The sequence below is a fragment of the Natator depressus genome, chromosome 3, assembly GCF_965152275.1.
Source record: "Natator depressus isolate rNatDep1 chromosome 3, rNatDep2.hap1, whole genome shotgun sequence".
Taxonomy (NCBI): Eukaryota; Metazoa; Chordata; order Testudines; family Cheloniidae; genus Natator; species Natator depressus.
This window is the reverse complement of record NC_134236.1, coordinates 182,069,910-182,088,246: the sequence shown is the minus strand read 5'-3', so window position 1 is coordinate 182,088,246 and position 18,337 is coordinate 182,069,910. Positions and strand designations below refer to the sequence as shown.

The 18,337-nt window shown below is 40.1% G+C and overlaps 1 protein-coding gene across 30 annotated transcripts in view; it reads right to left on the bottom strand.

Moving 5' to 3' along the window:
* Positions 1-18,337, bottom strand: part of NRXN1 (neurexin 1) — a 1,220,951-nt gene that overhangs the window by 76,755 nt on the left and 1,125,859 nt on the right. For 2 of the 30 annotated variants that reach the window (XM_074949437.1, XM_074949438.1), the window contains exon 1: positions 4,555-4,705. The exons of 26 other annotated variants lie outside the window; for them this stretch is intronic. In XM_074949437.1, the coding sequence (XP_074805538.1) occupies positions 4,555-4,587 (33 nt within the window). In that variant the 5' untranslated portion in view covers positions 4,588-4,705. Of the gene's footprint in view, positions 1-3,463; positions 3,538-4,554; positions 4,706-18,337 lie in introns of those variants that run through there. 2 more of the 30 variants (XM_074949434.1, XM_074949436.1) reach the window with 1 other exon arrangement.

Sequence of the window (18,337 nt, the reverse complement as noted above, 5' to 3'; positions counted from 1 at the left end):
GAAAATGTGTGAAACAGGTCAGAAAAGGAAAACCAAGAAGACGAGAGTAGCAACAACAGCAGAAACCAGAAAAACAAAAGTACTGATGGAAAATGCAATATAATATGAAATGTAAAGTCATTTTTGTGACAGTGTAGGTAGTTGCTATGGGTAGATTAGTCAGTAGCTTGGGAAATTTTATTTTAAGGCAGTCTTTGGTGACTACAATAGCTGCAAATATGATTATTAAGTTGTACTGACAAATACGCATTGAACAGAACTTGTCAACATTTTCCAAGTTATTGAAATTTCAACCAAAATATTAAAAAAAATGTTGAAAATGTTTTGAACCAGCTCTAACATTTAAGCTTGTACAGGTTCCCTGGACAAATTTGGTCTGAAGCTTTCTTTATCCATTTATTTTGATCATTTCTCTATGCAGACTACACAAAGGGATGAAATCCTGGCCCTTCTGAACTCAATGACAAAACTCCCATTGACTTTGATGGGGCCAGGATTTCAACCAATGTATGTAAGGCATAAGAAAATTAAAGGAAACTAAATTGGGAAGTATTGCAAATACCAGTGAGGACTGAAAAAAAAACAATACTAAGGGACATAGAAAGAAAGCAGAAATACTATATGAGCAGTACATTACTAAATATGATTCAACATGGAAAAATTAATAGATAAGGGGAATAGGGGAAAATAATGTGAAACAGAGGAAAAGAAAACCTGAAAAAGCAGTAGTGACAAAAATTCCGAGCAGTGGTCAAGTACAGCAAACTGGATACAAACCTGCAGTGCAATACAATAAAAGAAAAAAATGCATATACAGTTTGGGGCTGCAAATGTAAACTTTGGGTAACATATTGAAAAGCACCTGGGGGCAGATTTTAAGGGTATTTAGGCACCTAGAGATTTAGATAGGCACCTAGTGAGATTTTTGAAAGTGCCTGGGTACCTAACTCCCACTGGGCATGAAGGGATTTCTGAAAATCTCATTAGCTGTCTATCCTTAGGCAACTAAATATCTTTAAGAATCTGGCCATTAAAGCCTAAATCTCCTTGATTTCCAGCCCTTTGACTTTCAATGCAACTTCAGCTCCTAAGTGACTTAGGAGCCTTAGAAAGCTTTTGTCCTTCATTATGCCATCCTTACAGAATTCTGCATAAAGTTCTAGGATGGTGCATATTACCAGAAAGATTTCAAGGAATTCATTTATGGGTAAATAGACAGACCAGAAAGAAATAATGGGTCAGATTTATCTCTGTTATAACTTCACTGTTATCAACAAAGTTAGACTAGAGATGAATTTGGTTCCTTATATATTTCTTGGTTAAATGAAAATTTAAATTTAAATATAAAGACACCAAGACAGCAGAACAATCAGTATAACTAAAAGCAGTGGGATGAAACTGAGGAACAGAAAAGATGAGCTGAGTATCAACAAATGTTCATAACATTGAGCTGTATCAGACTAAGGAGTAGTCTCTTAATGGAAGTGGTGGACGGGCCATAAGCTGCTGTACAGGTAAATGATTTGCACTCAAGAACAGATTGTAGGGAGAAATCCTGCTTGCTGGTGGACAAGGTATTTTCCCATTCTAATTCTCTGTAGGCTAAATTACACTGGTGCACTACCATCATGATTTTATTTTATTAAAAACATTTACCAGGTACAACAGCTATCTCAGAAGCATATATTGTATATGTTGTGCATCATTATTTTATTCCAGGTTTTTTTGTTCTTTGTCTCTGTAGACAGGTACACTTACTGTTGAAAACAGGAAGCAGCTATGCCCACTCTGGGCTTCCCCACAGCAGAGTAGTGCTGACAACTGTTAATTTTTCAGGTTACCTCAAATGCACATGCATGTGTGTGCACATCCCCCCCACACACATGAAAGAATATCTTCCCTCACTCTGCCTAGGATTTCTTCCTTAATAAGAATTAGTCAAAGTCCTGAAGCACAGTCAAGTTTTTAACTGTTCTTAGGCTATCTCTTCTGAATTTCTATAGAATATTGATTCCTGACTTAAAAGTACAATTATCCACATAATTAAGCTGCCCAGGTGAATACTAACTCTGGCTGATTAAAGGACTATTTTAAATGTACAGATATTTCAATGATTAGAAAGCAGGGGCAATATTAATTTGATTTTTCACTATTTATTGCCACAAGTTTTTAGAGAAAAGCTCTTAATATAGGTAAATTGCTACACTTCAGGATGTAATCCACATCAAGATACCTGTGCTTATTTGCTTTTCAGGAGCATCTGAGGAAAAATGTCCTAGAGTAGTTAATAATCATTGTTTTCTTGAAGGTCAGAAAGCTCATTTCAATACTAAACTCTAGAGTACAGATGTTGGTCTTTGAGATTGCCATAACTCTAGCACTTCTTATATTAAGCAAATGGAAGCATAACCTAAATTCACTTTCTATAAGTTATCTGGACGCATCCCTCCACAGTCTAGCTACAATTTAGGCAGATTTAATACACAGTTCCTCAGGCTGCCCTGCCAATTACTTCTGTGCTGACCTGGAAGGATCATTAATATTAGGGAGTCGAGAGGCAATTCAATTTCCATGCTGGCTCAACCCTAAGCCTCTTCTAAGTAAAGGCTGTCAGCTGTGTCAAATTATGTATGATGCCTAGGTGTTGTGGAAGACTGTCTATTAGGGAGTAGAGCTGGGAATGGCAAACTCATTTCACTAAATTTTCCAGCTGAACATGTACTATCATCTAAAATGTCACACGGCCAGAGTTATTGGAAATGAGATAATCTAACATAACCAAATATATTCAGATAAAACAGTGATGGGGGGAGGGAGAAACAAGATTAGCATTAGAGATGATCAGTATCATGAGCATCACAATATACATTCATATTTTAATAAATGTAAGCATGTATGTTTAAAAAATGAGGTGAAAAAATCTCTGTAAAAAAAACCTCCTGTTAATGTAACCCTGTCACCCAATGCATGGAATTTATACAGTATACCAAGTAAGCCACAATGACCAAATTTTGAGATTTAATCCCATCACTCCTAATGATAGGAGTACTATCATAGAATATCTATGACACTATCTGTCATCCAAATATAGATACTACTGTCTAAAAGATTAAGATAATTTAGATCCAATTCTATACATAACCTTTTTACAAACATGTCATAAAAAATAGAAAACTGGCTCAACATACCAGTTAATGTTTATAACTTGTAAATCAAAGTACATTCCTACAATGCTCTTCCTAAATATATTCTCCTCTGAAACAAAACAAGTAATCAAGAAAGCTTTTCCTCCTTTAACTTCTGTCTCATAATAAGTGTAAGATGTGAAAATATACTTTTTCTAGTATAGCAGTTCCTACCTTATCCCCCTTCTAGTATAGAGATTCCTACCTCATCCCCTTTAAAGACCCTAATCCCCTTTCATCCACTTTACTCCTCCATACAGAGTATTGTCTGTACTCACTATCAGCATACAGTTGTCCCATCTGGTAACAGTCCTGCTTTTCCTAGCTTTAATTCCCATGGTGCATGTAGACTCTATAATAACAAGGCATTTTCACTATTGTTGTGGAGTCTAACGACTGGGAAGGGATCACATTGCTCCCAAAGGAGCTCAGTGTTCACACACACACAAACACACACCTTACTACTTGTTTTCAAGTATTTGTAATCTTTCAAGCTTTGTAATCAATGCTACTTTACATTGATGCTTTGGAGGTTTGTTAATAAAAACAGCTTGCTTTTGATGTTAGAAATGAGCAAATAAATAATCAATCTTCTAAAAAAACCACACAAATGCTTTCATTATCACTGGCATGCAGCTATTTCCCCCCTATAAATTAAAATGAATTAGTTAAAAGAAATATGATGCTATTTTGCATTACATATTATGAAATATTTGTTCATCAGATTTAGTCATTCATTTGTATGCATTCTATGTTAACAAAACATGCATATAACTCACAGAAATTCCAGTTCTGCAAATGCTCAGTAAGAAAGAAAAACAAACAACAAAAAAAAAAAAATCCATGCGTGCACACGCTCACACACAAACACACATTATGTGCCAAAATAAAAAGCATGCATGGTCAGGGTTTAAGCAGCTTTCTAGAATAATTACTACGTTATTAATAACAAAGTAGCCTGGCAACTATTTTAAGCGGTTTTTATTCATGCTTTTATTGGAGGTTTCTGAATTTCCCCTCCACCCCCCTTTTTACTCTTTTACTCAGCAACATGCTAAAAAAATCTCTATGTAAAGCAGCAGATAAAAAGGAAGCATCCATGCCCAGGTTTTAAAGCGTTATTTTCTTGTAAAAAGATATTAAAATTTAAAAGCCTTTCTATATTTAACAGATATTGTGCAGAAATTCAATCTCAATATTAATGACATGCAATCTCCAAGAAGACATACTCTAATTTTTTTAAAAAAGTCATTTTTAGTAATCGGTGCAAATGCCTTTTTTATTTTGCTGTTAGACTAATGGTATCTTAAACCCTGCATGCTGCAGTGCTTAGCCTGTGCTCTGCATCAGCTGTGATAGAAGAAGCTACCTGAGAGGTTTCACAGTGCCATTTCATATCCATGTCTGCCTGGCTACCCTGCGTGCTTATAGCTTTTTTCTTAATTCTTAATGGAAATCCTAGGAAATTTAGTCCATCCTCTGAAATCAATACTGATGACAGGAGAGCTCCCTGACTCAGTGGGAGATCAAGATGATAAACTGCCTGCGCATCAGCCTGGCCTATCAGTGCCCTGCACACAGATGGGCGAGAAAAGACACAGAGAAGGCTCTATCCGTCACGTGTCACAGGAAAGCCAATGGCTGACACACTGCTGCAGTAAGAGATGCTGCAGTTTGTTCTGCAGATGAGAAGTACTGTGTATCACCATCAAGCGCCAGTATAGTAAAGTTCTGGCAGAATAGCCTGCTTATTCCCTAGCTCTTGATTGTAGATGCCAAATGAAGGCGCAGTTTTGATTTAATGTATGCATCATATGATTCCATTTATAAGGAATACTGCCTGCACAGCTTTACACTCTAACCTAAAGTGATTAAAGCAGAAGGAGAGGAAGAGGGATATAATAAATTCCAATACTCTGATCCTTTTAAAATATTGTGGTGTATTTCTCTTCAGCTGATTACTGTGTTTTAGCTTGCTATTAAATTAGCAACCTTAAATTGTGCAATTAGCTTGCATCTCTTTATAATCGCCTCAAAGCCCGATAACTGTAATTATAGTTTTATTCCCAAGCTAATGAATGACCATTTTTTCTATGTCATGTTTATAATGAGTATTTTATGTGATTATTCTGTAAAGACAATTATGTCCCAAAAGTAGAAAAACAACAAAATATAGAAGATTTATTTTTATTTTGAAGTCCCCAAAATATAGTGACTGAAGAATTATTCTGTATCTGCCATAGACTTATTTACCATAACACTGTCCTTACTATGAAAGTTACAATAATTCTTTCATAAGGAGAGAATGAACATCTGGGTTACCATATGGAAACCTTTTCTAAAGTACATCTGCTATCATTGATCAGACTGCAACAAGAGATATATTGCACAGTTTTTCAAGGGAAGTGAAATGGTATGTCAGATTCGACAAAGAAGGTTACCTGTAAAAAATACTGTAGTGTTTTGTAACCAAGACACACACAACTGAACAAATAAACAAACCAAACTACATTTTACTGCAATGGACATTGAAATTATACACTTTTAAAGTAATATAGTTCTGCTTTATTAGTCCTCTATTCAATACAACTTTGTGCTATGCAAATTTTCACACAGATACAATAAGTCATGACAGCTCCAAGGGTTAATGATATCAAGTGCCTATCTCCTTCTCCTTTAGGGCTTTTGCAGAATCACTCAAAATTACTTAGAATAATGAATATCTACAGTAAGAAAGAAGACAAGAGCTTTGGAACATGAAAGATGAAATTAACTTAGCAATTACTTTAACAAAAGCCCAGAGAATGTAACCTATTTTGAACATTTTGAACGTCGCTGTTTTATTCTGGGTTACCATGTTGCACATTTCATTATTTATTTAGCAGTCCTTTTCCTTTGATTTTTGGCGTTGCTGCTAGTTTTCAAATCAGTTTGATTCAATGCAGCCTCTCATATAAACACAACTGTCTCTAAAATAAAAATGGACCTGATCCTTCCAATGACTTCAATGGAAGCTGTAGGTCATCAGAACTATACTGGAGTCAGGTCCATGGTATCCTCTCAAAGAACACTATTTTAAATATGTTTTTAAATCAATATTCTCTTGTGTTGGATAGGAAATGCAATCCTTTATTAAGATATGCACAGAAATATACATATAGACACATACACATGCACATAAATGGCTGCTAAAGATAAACTCCAGTAAAATAAAAATCATGGTTTTTCTGTATAACCAACCCGCTGTACACCAATACAATGAGTGAACTGATTAATTAAGATTAATTCTAATATAAGAAACTCCAGGACCTTTTCTATATCCTATGTTTAGGACCAAGTTCTATGCACATGCATATGCACATATAATTTAGTAGGTGCCATATATGCCCAAATATAGGCAGAATTTAGCCTTTATGTTTTAGACTATTCAATATTTTAATTGCAAGCTTGTATAACATAGTATTCGACATCCTGTGAACTGTAAAATCACTGTTAACAGCAGGGCTAGGTAGCAAAGAGGATGACTGCATTACCCTTATTGAACACTACTGCTGTTTGAATGAATTCACATCGCTTCTGATCTAGCCAATATTTCTGCTTGAACAAAGGTCTTTAGTGATAAAGAAAATGTTGTGTGGCTTTCTGGTAAGTGTAGTTATTACTTACTTATAAAGTGCGAGTATGTTTGGTATGGTGCAATGCACAGATTAAGGGACAGTCCCTGCTCTGAGTTTCCCACCCCTGCACTATGGCATAATTAGAATCAGCCGTGAGATGGAGCCTTACAGTAGGCTTTAGGGGAGAGTGATAGAAATGGGGAGCAAGTGGGGTTAGGAAGCATGAGACCACCCACATATATTTTTCTGGTTTTGTTTTCTTCTAGCTCCATTGGGCACAGATCTCACCTATATTTTGACAGCTGTTGGGAGAAATGGTCAGAATTGCAAACTTCTCAGCATCTCAGTTGGTGTTGGTCCTGCTTTGAGCAGCGGACTGGACTAGATGACCTCCTGAGGTCTCTTCCAACCCTAATATTCTATTATTCTGTGATTCTATGATCTCCTCTCAGTGCAAATTTGGTACTTCCTACAAAGATTGGGAAGACCCTAGCATTTGTCTGCACGTGGTTCTTCTGCACAAAGGTGGAAGCAGGGTTGGGGTGGGGGGAGAGACAGTGGGTGCACAGCTCTACAGCAAATCCTGTTTGTTAGTCTGCAGGATCATAGCAGGGGTCAAGAATCTGCTGCTGTGGAGCTATTCACCCAGCATCTTTGCTAAGGAGATACAAGGGTTGATGTAGTCTCACAGCTTCAGATCTGCTCTGCATCCTTGGGGAAGGAGTCCTTCCTTGAAGATTCCCAGCCCATGACCTACATTTGGGTTGTGCATTGAGTGGGAAGATTTGGGGGAAAATAACAACCATTTTTTTTTAAATAAAAAGGCCCAAAACTGTTCTCATTATGAAAATCCTGTGAAGTTAGACTATTAAATGAAAGTACATACATTTTAAATGGGCCAAATTTGGACTTTCTTATATACTCTTTACTCAAGCTTCCATACATCTCATTATTTGGCCTTCTCAAACAATAATGGCAAACTTATCTATGGTATTCTGCTTGAAATATGATGTTCTGTAGCATGATTTTATGCTATCTCCATAAATAAAAAATGGTTCCTCATGTTGCCACTCTAACTAATCGGTGGATAAATGAGGTAGTTTGAACAACAGTATGTACGAAGGATGTCAGATCCTGAATCTCAAGCTTGTATAGATTCCTTTATAGAGCAGAGATGTCTAGCTGAAGTCTTCCTGTAATGCCAATGGAAATCTGGTGCAAGTATAAGGGCATTCTTATTAACTTCCTCATTTGGTCAAAAGGGTGCAACACAGACTCTGACTGTCCCGTGTGAAATCTGTCCTGTTTAACTATAGAAACAGGTTTATAGCATGGAACTTGCTCAGACTATCCTTCACATTTGTCAATGTTTGACCTTTAAACCTTCAGTGATGCATGATAATGAACACCAACTCTCTTCTTCTACCCAAACTCAAGAACTCTCCTGTTCATCAGAAACAAGGGGTCCTCTCTCTCATATATATTTATATAGATACATCTACATCTTCACAGATAATTGTGTAGTTATTGTAACATACAACATTTATAAAAGTGTCTTTTATCCCAAAGAATCCTGAAGGGTTTAAAAAAAAAACTATGGCCCCAATTTAACAAATCAATTAAACACATGTTAACCGTAAACATAAGTACTCATGGGCTTACATTTAAGCATGTGCTTAAGTGCTGTGTTGAATCATGGCTATGTGCACAAAGCACCACTGAAAACATAGCCACGTAAGGAGGTGGTCGAGGATAGTTAACAATAAATTTCCTGGCAAGGACATGAGGGCAAACCTCTGCACTTATAAAAAGGGCTAGCAGTTTTTTTAACACACACAGAAAAGACAACATCAGCATTTTGAATGCACACCTGAGAAACCCACACAGCAAACTTACATAGTTCAGAGAAAGGAAAAATTGAGCCAAACCTGATCAGATTTGATTCACATATGTATATGCATACAGAGAGATAAATACAGTGTGCATATATATACACACACACAGACATACACATGCATAGTGACAGGTTTCAGAGTAGCAGCCGTGTTAGTCTGTATCCACGAAAAGAAAAGGAGTACTTGTGGCACCTTAGAGACTAACAAATTTATTTGAACATAAGCTTTCGTGAGCTACAGCTCACTTTATCGGTTGCATGCAGTGGAAAATACAGTGGGGAGATTTTATATACATAGAGAATATGAAACAATGGGTGTTACCATACACACTGTAACAAGAGTGATCAGGTAAGGTGAGCTATTACCAGCAGGCTAGAGAGGGGAAAAAAAACAAAAAACCACCCTTTTGTAGTGATAATCAAGGTGGGCCATTTCCAGCAGTTGACAAGAACGTCTGAGGAACAGTGCGGGGTCGGGAGGAAGGGAATAAACATGGGGAAAAAGTTTTACTTTGTGTAATGACCCATCCACTCCCAGTCTTTATTCAAGCCTAAGTTAATCGTATCCAGTTTGCAAATTAATTCCAATTCAGCAGTCTCTCGTTGGAGTCTGTTTTTGAAGTTTTTTTGTTGAAGAATTGCCACTTTTAGGTCTGTAATCGAGTGACCAAAGAGATTGAAGTGTTCTCCGACTGGTTTTTGAATGTTATAATTCTTGACGTCTGATTTGTGTCCATTTATTCTTTTACATAGAGACTGTCCGGTTTGGCCAATGTAAATGGCAGAGGGGCATTGCTGGCACATGATAGCATATATCATATTGGTAGATGTGCAGGTGAACTAGCCTCTGATAGTGTGGCTGATAGGCCCTATGATGGTGTCCCCTGAACAGATATGTGGACACAGTTGGCAACGGGCTTTGTTGCAAGGATAGGTTCCTGGGTTAGTGTTTTTGTTGTGTGGTGTGTGGTTGCTAGTGAGTATTTGCTTCAGGTTGGGGGGCTGTCTGTAAGCAAGGACTGGCCTGTCTCCCAAGATCTGTGAAAGTGATGGGTCGTCCTTCAGGATAGGTGGTAGATGCTTGATGATGGGCTGGAGCGGTTTTAGTTGGGGGCTGAAGGTGACGGTTAGTGGCGTTCTGTTATTTTCTTTGTTGGGCCTGTCCTGTAGTAGGTGACTTCTGGGTACTCTTCTGCTCTGTCAATCTGTTTCTTCATTTCAGCATCCCACCATCAACCTCAGCCTGGACCAGTCCACACAAGAGATCCACTTCCTGGACACTACGGTGTTAATAAGCGATGGTCACATAAACACCACCCTATACCAGAAACCTACTGACCGCTATACTTACCTACATGCCTCCAGCTTTCATCCAGACCACACCACAAGATCCATTGTCTACAGCCAAGCTCTACGATACAACCGGATCTCTTGTGTGGACTGGTACAGGCTGAGGTTGATGGTGGGCTGCTGAAGTGAAGAAACAGATTGACAGAGCCAGAAGAGTACCCAGAAGTTACCTACTACAGGACAGGCCCAAAAAAGAAAATAACAGAACGCCACTAACCGTCACCTTCAGCCCCCAACTAAAACCTCTGCAGCGCATCATCAAGGATCTACAACCTATCCTTAAAGAGAACCCATCACTCTCACAGATCTAGGAAGACAGGCCAGCCCTTGCTTACAGACAGCCCCCCAACCTGAAGACAGAGACAAACACCTATAAGATCTCTATCAACCATTCTTACAACTACAGTACCCACCTTTTTTTTTTTTGCTTGGGGCGGCAAAAAAGCTCGAGCCGGCCCTGACAGGAAGTCAGACTAGATGACCTGGTGGCCCCTTCTGGCCTTACACTCTATGACTCTAAAACCAAAATATTATTAAAAGATAAAATTAAAAGTTGTTTTAAACCTAATGCTTAAAGCCAAGCCATCTGCAGAAGAAACAGGAAGAAATCTTGCTAATGGCTAGCTCCAATTTGTAAAGAAGCCAGGGAGCTAGGAAGAGACAATCACAAGGAAGAAAAAAAAGATAAATAATCTTTCACTGGAAAAATTAAAGATCACTTCTGACATAAATACAGAGCAGCATTCCAAGCCTCTGGAGGTATTATGCCTGTGCCTCATTAATTAAAGATAATCCAGAATTACAATGTTTAATTATTTGCAAAGATTCACTGTATTTTCCATATCTACAAGAAAATGCCAGTTGGCACATGCAGAAATTCTTTGACTCCCAAGGTCCATTACATAAAGAACAGGATTTATGGGCTCAGTTCATACTGTGCCAAAGCTGAAACTGGCACAGAACTCAGATAAATGTGGCTTTATACCACTGTGCACCTCCCATATCCTGGGCTGGCTGGGGACTGCTTTGACCCCGGGTGCAGGTTACAGAAATCTGAAGGCTACCCTTCCTTGCACTTGGCTGGCCATGGCCCCAAAGGGCTGTTGTGACACCCCCTGTTCCCCCCATTTCTATTCCCTACTATTGAGCGCATGTACGGAAAATAAGAAATTGTACATTTGCAAGTTGCACTTTCAGGATAAAGAGATTGCACTACAGTACTTGTATGAGGTGAATTGAAAAAATACTATTTCTTTTGTTTATCTTTTTTACAGTGCAAATATTTGTAATGAAAATAATAATATAAAGTGAGCACTGTATACTTTGTATGCTGTGTAGTAATTGAAATCAACATATTTGAAAATGTAGAAAACATTCAAAATATTTATAATAATTTAATTGGTATTCTGTTATTGATTCACAGTGCAATTAAAACTGTGATTAATCACAATTAATTTTTTTAATCAGATTAATTTGTTTTGAGTTAATCACTTGAGTTGACTGTGGATAGAAAGCTGGCTAGATCATCGGGCTCAATGGGTAGTGATCAATGGCTCGATGTCTAGCTGGCAGACGGTATCAAGCGGAGTGCCCCAGCGGTTGGGCCTGCGGCTGGTTTTGTTCAACATCTTCATTAATTATCTGGATGATGGGATGGGTTGCATCCTCAGCAAGTTCACGGATGATACTAAGCTGAGGAGAGAGGAAGATACGCTGGAGGGTAGGGATAGGGTCCAGAGTGACCTAGGCAAATTGGAGGATTGGGCCAAAAAAATCTGATGAGGTTCAACAAGGTCAAGTGCAGAGTCCTGTACTTAGGACAGAAGAATCCCATGCACTGCCACAGGCTGGGGACCCACTGTCTAAGTGGCAGTTTTGCAGACAAGGACCTGGGGATTACAGTGGACGAGAAGCTGGATATGAGTCAACAGTGTGCCCTTGTTGCCAAGAAAGCTAACAGCATATTGGGCTGCATTAGTAGCAGCACTGTCAGCAGATCGAGGGAAGTGATTATTCCCCTCTATTCGGCACTAGTGAGGCCACATCTGGAGTATTGCATCCAGTTTTGGGGCCCCCACTACAGAAAGGATGTGGGCAAATTGGAGGGCAACGAAAATGATCAGGGGGCTGGGGCACATGACTTATGAAGAGAGGCTGAGGGTGTGACAGGTTGGGTCACAGAGACCCCCTTAGGACTGCCACCTAGTGTGCTGAGACTACCTCTGAGCCCATTTTCCCTGGCAGCTTGGGACTTCAGAACCCTGCCTTGTTGAGCCAGACATGCCACAGCTCCAACACAGACCCAGGGTCTGAACCACGTCACCCAAAAACTGCAGACTTAACTGAAAATGGCTTTGAAAGTGCTCCTGTCTCTAGCACCCAGATACCCAGTTCCCAATGGGATCCAGACTGCAAATAAATCTGTTTTACTCTGTATAAAGCTTATACAAGGTAAACTCATAAATTGTCTGCCCTCTATAACACTGATAGAGAGATATGCACAGCTGTTTGCTCCCCCAGGAATTAATTACTTGTTCTGGGTTAATTTATAAGCAAAAAGTGATTTTATTAAATATAAAAAGTTGGATTTAAGTGGTTCCAAGTAATAACAGACAGAACAAAGTAAATTACGAAGCAAAATATAACAAAACCATGAAAGTCTAAGCCTAATACAGTAGGAAACTAAATGCAGGTAAATCTCACCCTCAGAGATGTTCCAATTAGCTTCTTTCACAGACTAGACTCCTTTCTAGTCTGGGCCCAATCCTTTCCCCTGGTACAGTCCTTGTCCCAGCTCAGCTGGTAGCTAGGGGATTTCTCATGACTGCAGCTCCCTTTGTTCTGTTCCACCCCCTTTTATAGCTTTGGCACAAGGTGGGAATCTTTTGTCTCTCTGGGTCCCCACCCCTCCTTCTAAATGGAAAAGCACCAGGTTTAAGAATCATTTCAGTACCAGGTGACATGGTCACATGTCCTTTGAGACCCCAAGCCTTCATTCTTCCTGGCCTGACTCACAGGAAGGCTTGCAAGTAAACAGAGCCATCTATAGTCAATTGTCCTGGTTAATGGGAGCCATCAAGATTCTAAACCACCATTAATGGCCCACACTTTGCATAATGACAATAGGCCCTCAGAGTTATATTTATATTCCTAGTTCAGATACAAGAATGATCCATTCATACAAATAGGATGAACAAACTCAATAGATTATAAGCTTTGTAATGATACCTTACATGAGACCTTTTCCATGAAGCATATTCCAGTTACATTATATTCACACTCATTAGCATATTTTCATAAAATCATATGGAGTGCAACATCACACAGGGAACTGGGTTTATTTAGTCTGCAGAAAAGAAGAGTTGGGGGGATCTGATAGCAGCCTTCAACTACCTGAACAGGGGGTTCCAAAGAGGATGGAGCTTGGCTGTTCTCAGTGGTGGCAGATGACAGAACAAGGATCAATGGTCTCCAGTTGCAATGGGGGAGGTGTAGGTTGGATATTAGAAAAAAAACTATTTCTCTAGGAAGGTGGTGAAGCACTGAAATGGGTTACCTGGGGAGGTGGTGGAATCTCCATCCTTACAGGTTTTTAAGGCCCAGCTTGACAAAGCCATGGCTGGGACGATTTAGTTGGTGTTGGTCCTGCTTTGAGCAGGGGTTTGGACTAGATGACCTCCTGAGGTCTCTTCCAACCCTAATTTTCTTTGATTCTATGGTTCTATGATAATTGACACCCCTAATTCAAATGTTCTTCCCATTGACTTCAATGGAAGCAGGATAAGGCTTTTACAGTCTATTACATCTCAAAGAATGTCAGGAGTGACCCCTGATAAGCCTCCTAAGGCTTATAACTTCTGATGGGCACCCAGTGAGCCTAAATTAAGTGATGGAATCTGAGGTGGTTCCTATCAAGCTTCCCAGGGCTCAGGGGGTTCACACATGCATGTGCACACGCACACCCCCATCTATATATGCGTTCTTTTGTTCTGTAGGATTATGCTATTGTAAAATGCAGCTATTTAAAAAAATTAATGTGCCCATGATTTCAATTTGGGTGTCATAAATGGGGATAAGAAATCCATTAAGGTCTAACACACCTTTATAAATACTGAGAGAGAGAAAGAGATGCCAAATGACTTTTTAAGCGAGGATAGTTCACAAACAATACAGATATTTTGCTACTTCACATATTTTTTAACATTCTTAAATCTTTGAGTTACAATTGAAATTTGGTAATATAATTTTATTTTTCAAAAAATGATTAGAGTATGGACTAAATTCTACCCAGATTTATACCCCCAAGTAACCCCATTGCAACACGGTGCCTTTTGTGGAGTTGTACAGGATAAGAGGAAGGGCAGATTTTATCCCTTTGAGTCAGCCTGCAACATGAACAGAAGGAACAAGTACAGACACCTAAATTTATGAGATCAAACAAAGCTGTTATTCCAGAAAGCAGCAGTGATTGTTAATAAATGTGATATTGTGGACATAAGAAAAGTGAAAGCTAGGATTCCAGAGCATTTCCCCTCACCTTCCCCTGCCCTTCTCCCTTGCTGCATCAGAGACTCTTTCAGCAGCTGAAGAATTTTGGGGGCAATTTCACATTTATAAAACTATTGTGATACAGCATGGCCAGAGGGCAGCAGGAGAGTGGGTTTTTTTGAAGCAAAAAAGGTGTTTTTATTTGCATAACACACGTATAAAACAAAACAGCATATGCAATGTGTAACACAGCAGCCAATCACAATTGTTTTCTCATTAGCTTCAGGGGAGGGAAGCGTTCAAGCTTGCCTGGGCCCAGAGCGGGGGGCTTCCTCGACTCTTGTGGTCTTCCACCCTTCCGAGTTACCTGGTGGCCCAGAGCGAGGGGGCTTCATCGACTCTCAAGGTCTGCCACCCCCTCGAGTTACCTGGCGCCACGCCCAGTGTCACCAACAATTCCCTCCTTTGAAAGCACCCAACAAGAGGGGCAGGCTGTGGGGTGGACAATCCGGGGGGGGGCACTTGCACCCATGTGTGAAAGGACCCCTCTAAGGTGGTGGTGTCCGCAGCAGCAATGGCTGGGGCTGGGGTCCTTTACTCTCTCCCCCAATCAAAGGTTCAAACAAAGGGAACCGGACAGGGACACCGAGCAGAGAACCTCGGACAGCGCCCTCCACTCCTCAAAAGCATCAAGGGAGTCGGTGGACGCCGCCCAGAGGAACTCCGTCTGGATACGTGAACGAACCGAGGACCGGAAAACAGCCCCACAGTCACAGGAAACTCCATCGGTCAACCTCCTCTCTCTGGTTTTATAGATGGCCGTTTTAGCCAGGGCCAGGAGGAGGTTAACTAGGAGATCCCGTGACTTTGTGAGGCCACGGATGGGGAGTGCATAAATAAAAAGGTGAGGGGAAAAATGCAACCAAAAACGTAATAGAAGATTTTTGAGGCGCCGGAACAGGGGCTGCAGCCTGGCGCACTCCAAATATGCGTGAGGGTTTCCCTCACACCGCAAAAGGGACAAGTATCTGGGATGGGGGTGAACCGCGCCAAGTACGTGCCGCGCTCACAGCTCCGTGAAAGCAGGAGAGTGTTAGAAGGGAGCCTTATTCCCTGTAGAGAGAAGAAAGTTTTCTATAAATAAATTAAAGCACCTGAAGCCAGTCACATGATAAAAACCCCCTGCTTCAATCAGACAAGAGGAGGAGTTGAAGCAGAGTGGATTGGTGTTGGAGCAGAGAGCAGTTTGGAGGGAAGCAGAGGAGAGTTTGGAGAAGTGCTGTGGTGGGCTAAGAAGACCAAGACCTTAGGTAAAGGGACACCTGGTTTGTGCAGAGGGAGGGCAGGAAGCTCTACAAGCTGAAGGGCAAGAGAGGGAAGTAGCCCAGGGGAAGGAACTGCTAGTTCTAGTGGTTTACCGCTATCCCTAGAGCCCCTGGGCTGGGACCTGGAGTAGAGGGTGGGCCTGGGTCCCTCCCTCTCCCCTCCCCTCCTCTAGGACACTAGTGGGGCAGTTAATACCCCAGTTAAGGGGCAAGAAATGGTGCCCTGAACCACCACCCCCCACAAGAAGAGAAAGTGCGAGACCCATCATAGTAGTGCTGGCAATTTGCCACACTATTTAAAGCTAAAACTAACAGAGGAGGAAATATAATGTGTGGTTCTGATTGATTTGGCTCTTCAGCTTTATAAAACCTCACTTGTGCAAAGAAGATTGCTGTGAGTGTATTGCTTGTTCTACTTTTAAATCTTACCTTTCCACAGACACCCACATAATAACTTTGAAATAAATGCACAAATACGTTAATTTTTGGCCTTCCTACATTTTGCAGAGTGGGAGGATAAGAAAATATTATTAAGAGAGTGAAACCTTCCTTCTAAATTAAAGGTTTCATACCCTAATAAATCACTTCTTTAGCTGTTGGTAAACGGTTTTATTATCCCCTAATGTGGAGAAGCCCGTAGAGGATAGGAGTCTACCGTTGCCTGTTTAATCAGAAAACTGTTTTGACTGTTGTGTCAGGTAAACAGCACAGCCTAAAATGTGTTGTTTTCTGTTGAATACTATGCTCTGCAGAAAAATAAAATAGCTATTGAAGAAGCACACATGCACAAAGGCCAGGGTTTAAAGCTGACTCTTCCTCTAACATAGTTATTCTTTGATTGAAGATACAGAGGTTGTCCTGTGACTGAAGTAATGCTCAGCATTTCCTTGGTCCTATCAGCTGGGAGCCAAACAAAAAATCTGAGTAGACACAGATTACTGAGTCAAATGGCAGCAGCCAAAGGGAGCTCAGTCTACTGTACTCTGACAAACATGGGACTACTGAGGAAAAAAATCTGTTAACAAAGAGCTAAGTAATTAGGGTAACTGTTAGCTAATTAACACGGTGCTCTGATTATAGCCCGTGTGGTGGACTGCAAAACGAATGTAGGAATTCACATGCACATCCCGCTCTGGATATCAACCTCTAGTTTACTGGACGGCTATGATATTGCTAGGCTGATTCATCAATAAGACTACTGGCATCTGCAATGCATGAAGCTGCTCACCTGCCTCCCTGCCAAAAGTAACGTTTGAAATGAAGGGGGCTATACCACAGAGAGAAAATAGACAAACAGCAAGAGACACATAAACCAAACTATATTCAAATCAACCCTGAGGCAAAAACAACCTATGGGAAAGAAAGTGAATTTTGAAAGAGAGCCGAACATTCTCTGGTGAAACACAGCACAGAGGGAAATGCGCTTGGTCCTGGATACTTGGGCAGCTCTGATACTATTGGTCAGGTGGCAACAAGATAGAGTTTTTTTCCTTTTAAGATGCTCTAGCTCCTGAAAATTCAACAATTTCTCCATAGAAAAATACCTCATATGAGTAAAAATTCTTTCTAAAGCTTATTTTATTTAAAGAGACATTTTAATAGAATGTGATGAATATTATGAGGCTTAAGGGCCTGATCCAAAGCTCACAGAAGCTAAGGAAAGACCTCATTGGGCCTTGAATTGGGTGCTAAGGGTCAGGGGTGAAATCCTGGCCCCAGCAAAGTCAATGGGAATTTTACCATTGATTTAATGGGGCCTGGATTTCAGCACTTATTTTTAAAAACCCTGGTCTCTGCTTTTGTATCCATTTCTTTTCAGACACAGTTATCTGTGGGTGCAAATGAGAATTTGTATTTGTCTAACTACCAAGGTTGCCATTAACAATTCAACATTTGGCAGTAGATACCACCTCTCGGGGACAGGACTACTTTACTTATGCCAGCACTGCACAACTTTAACTTCTGCCACAGCTCTGCCACCAGACTAACTGAATTAACAAAATCTGTAGCTACTATGGTCATAGCTCCTTTCTGGCCATTGTCACCCACTTCTAGGAGTATGTGAGAATTTTACAGTCCTCCTTCTAGCTTTGGTTTCGCTGCTTTGTGTTACTAGGGTCTGATTACCTTAGTAGAGGTTGTGTATATTACCAATGACCTCCATCAGGGTTTACACCAGCATAGAATTTAAGGTAGTTCATTTCACATTATTTTGTTCATGAGCCCTGTGTTGTTATATAGACTCTAAACAGACCACTGCCTAAGACTATTCAGATCCAATTCCAATCGAAATCAATGGAAAGCCATGGTGGAGGTCCTTAGGATTTCAAAACTCAGCTTCAAATGTTCATATAAAGAAGCAGCAGATCTCAAAGGCTCTGGTTGCATATGTGGTAGACTAAAATGCCCAAAAACTGAGGCTGTAGACCTTCAAATTAAGAAAACGAGAATAAATTCACAGGAAATTAACTTGAAGAA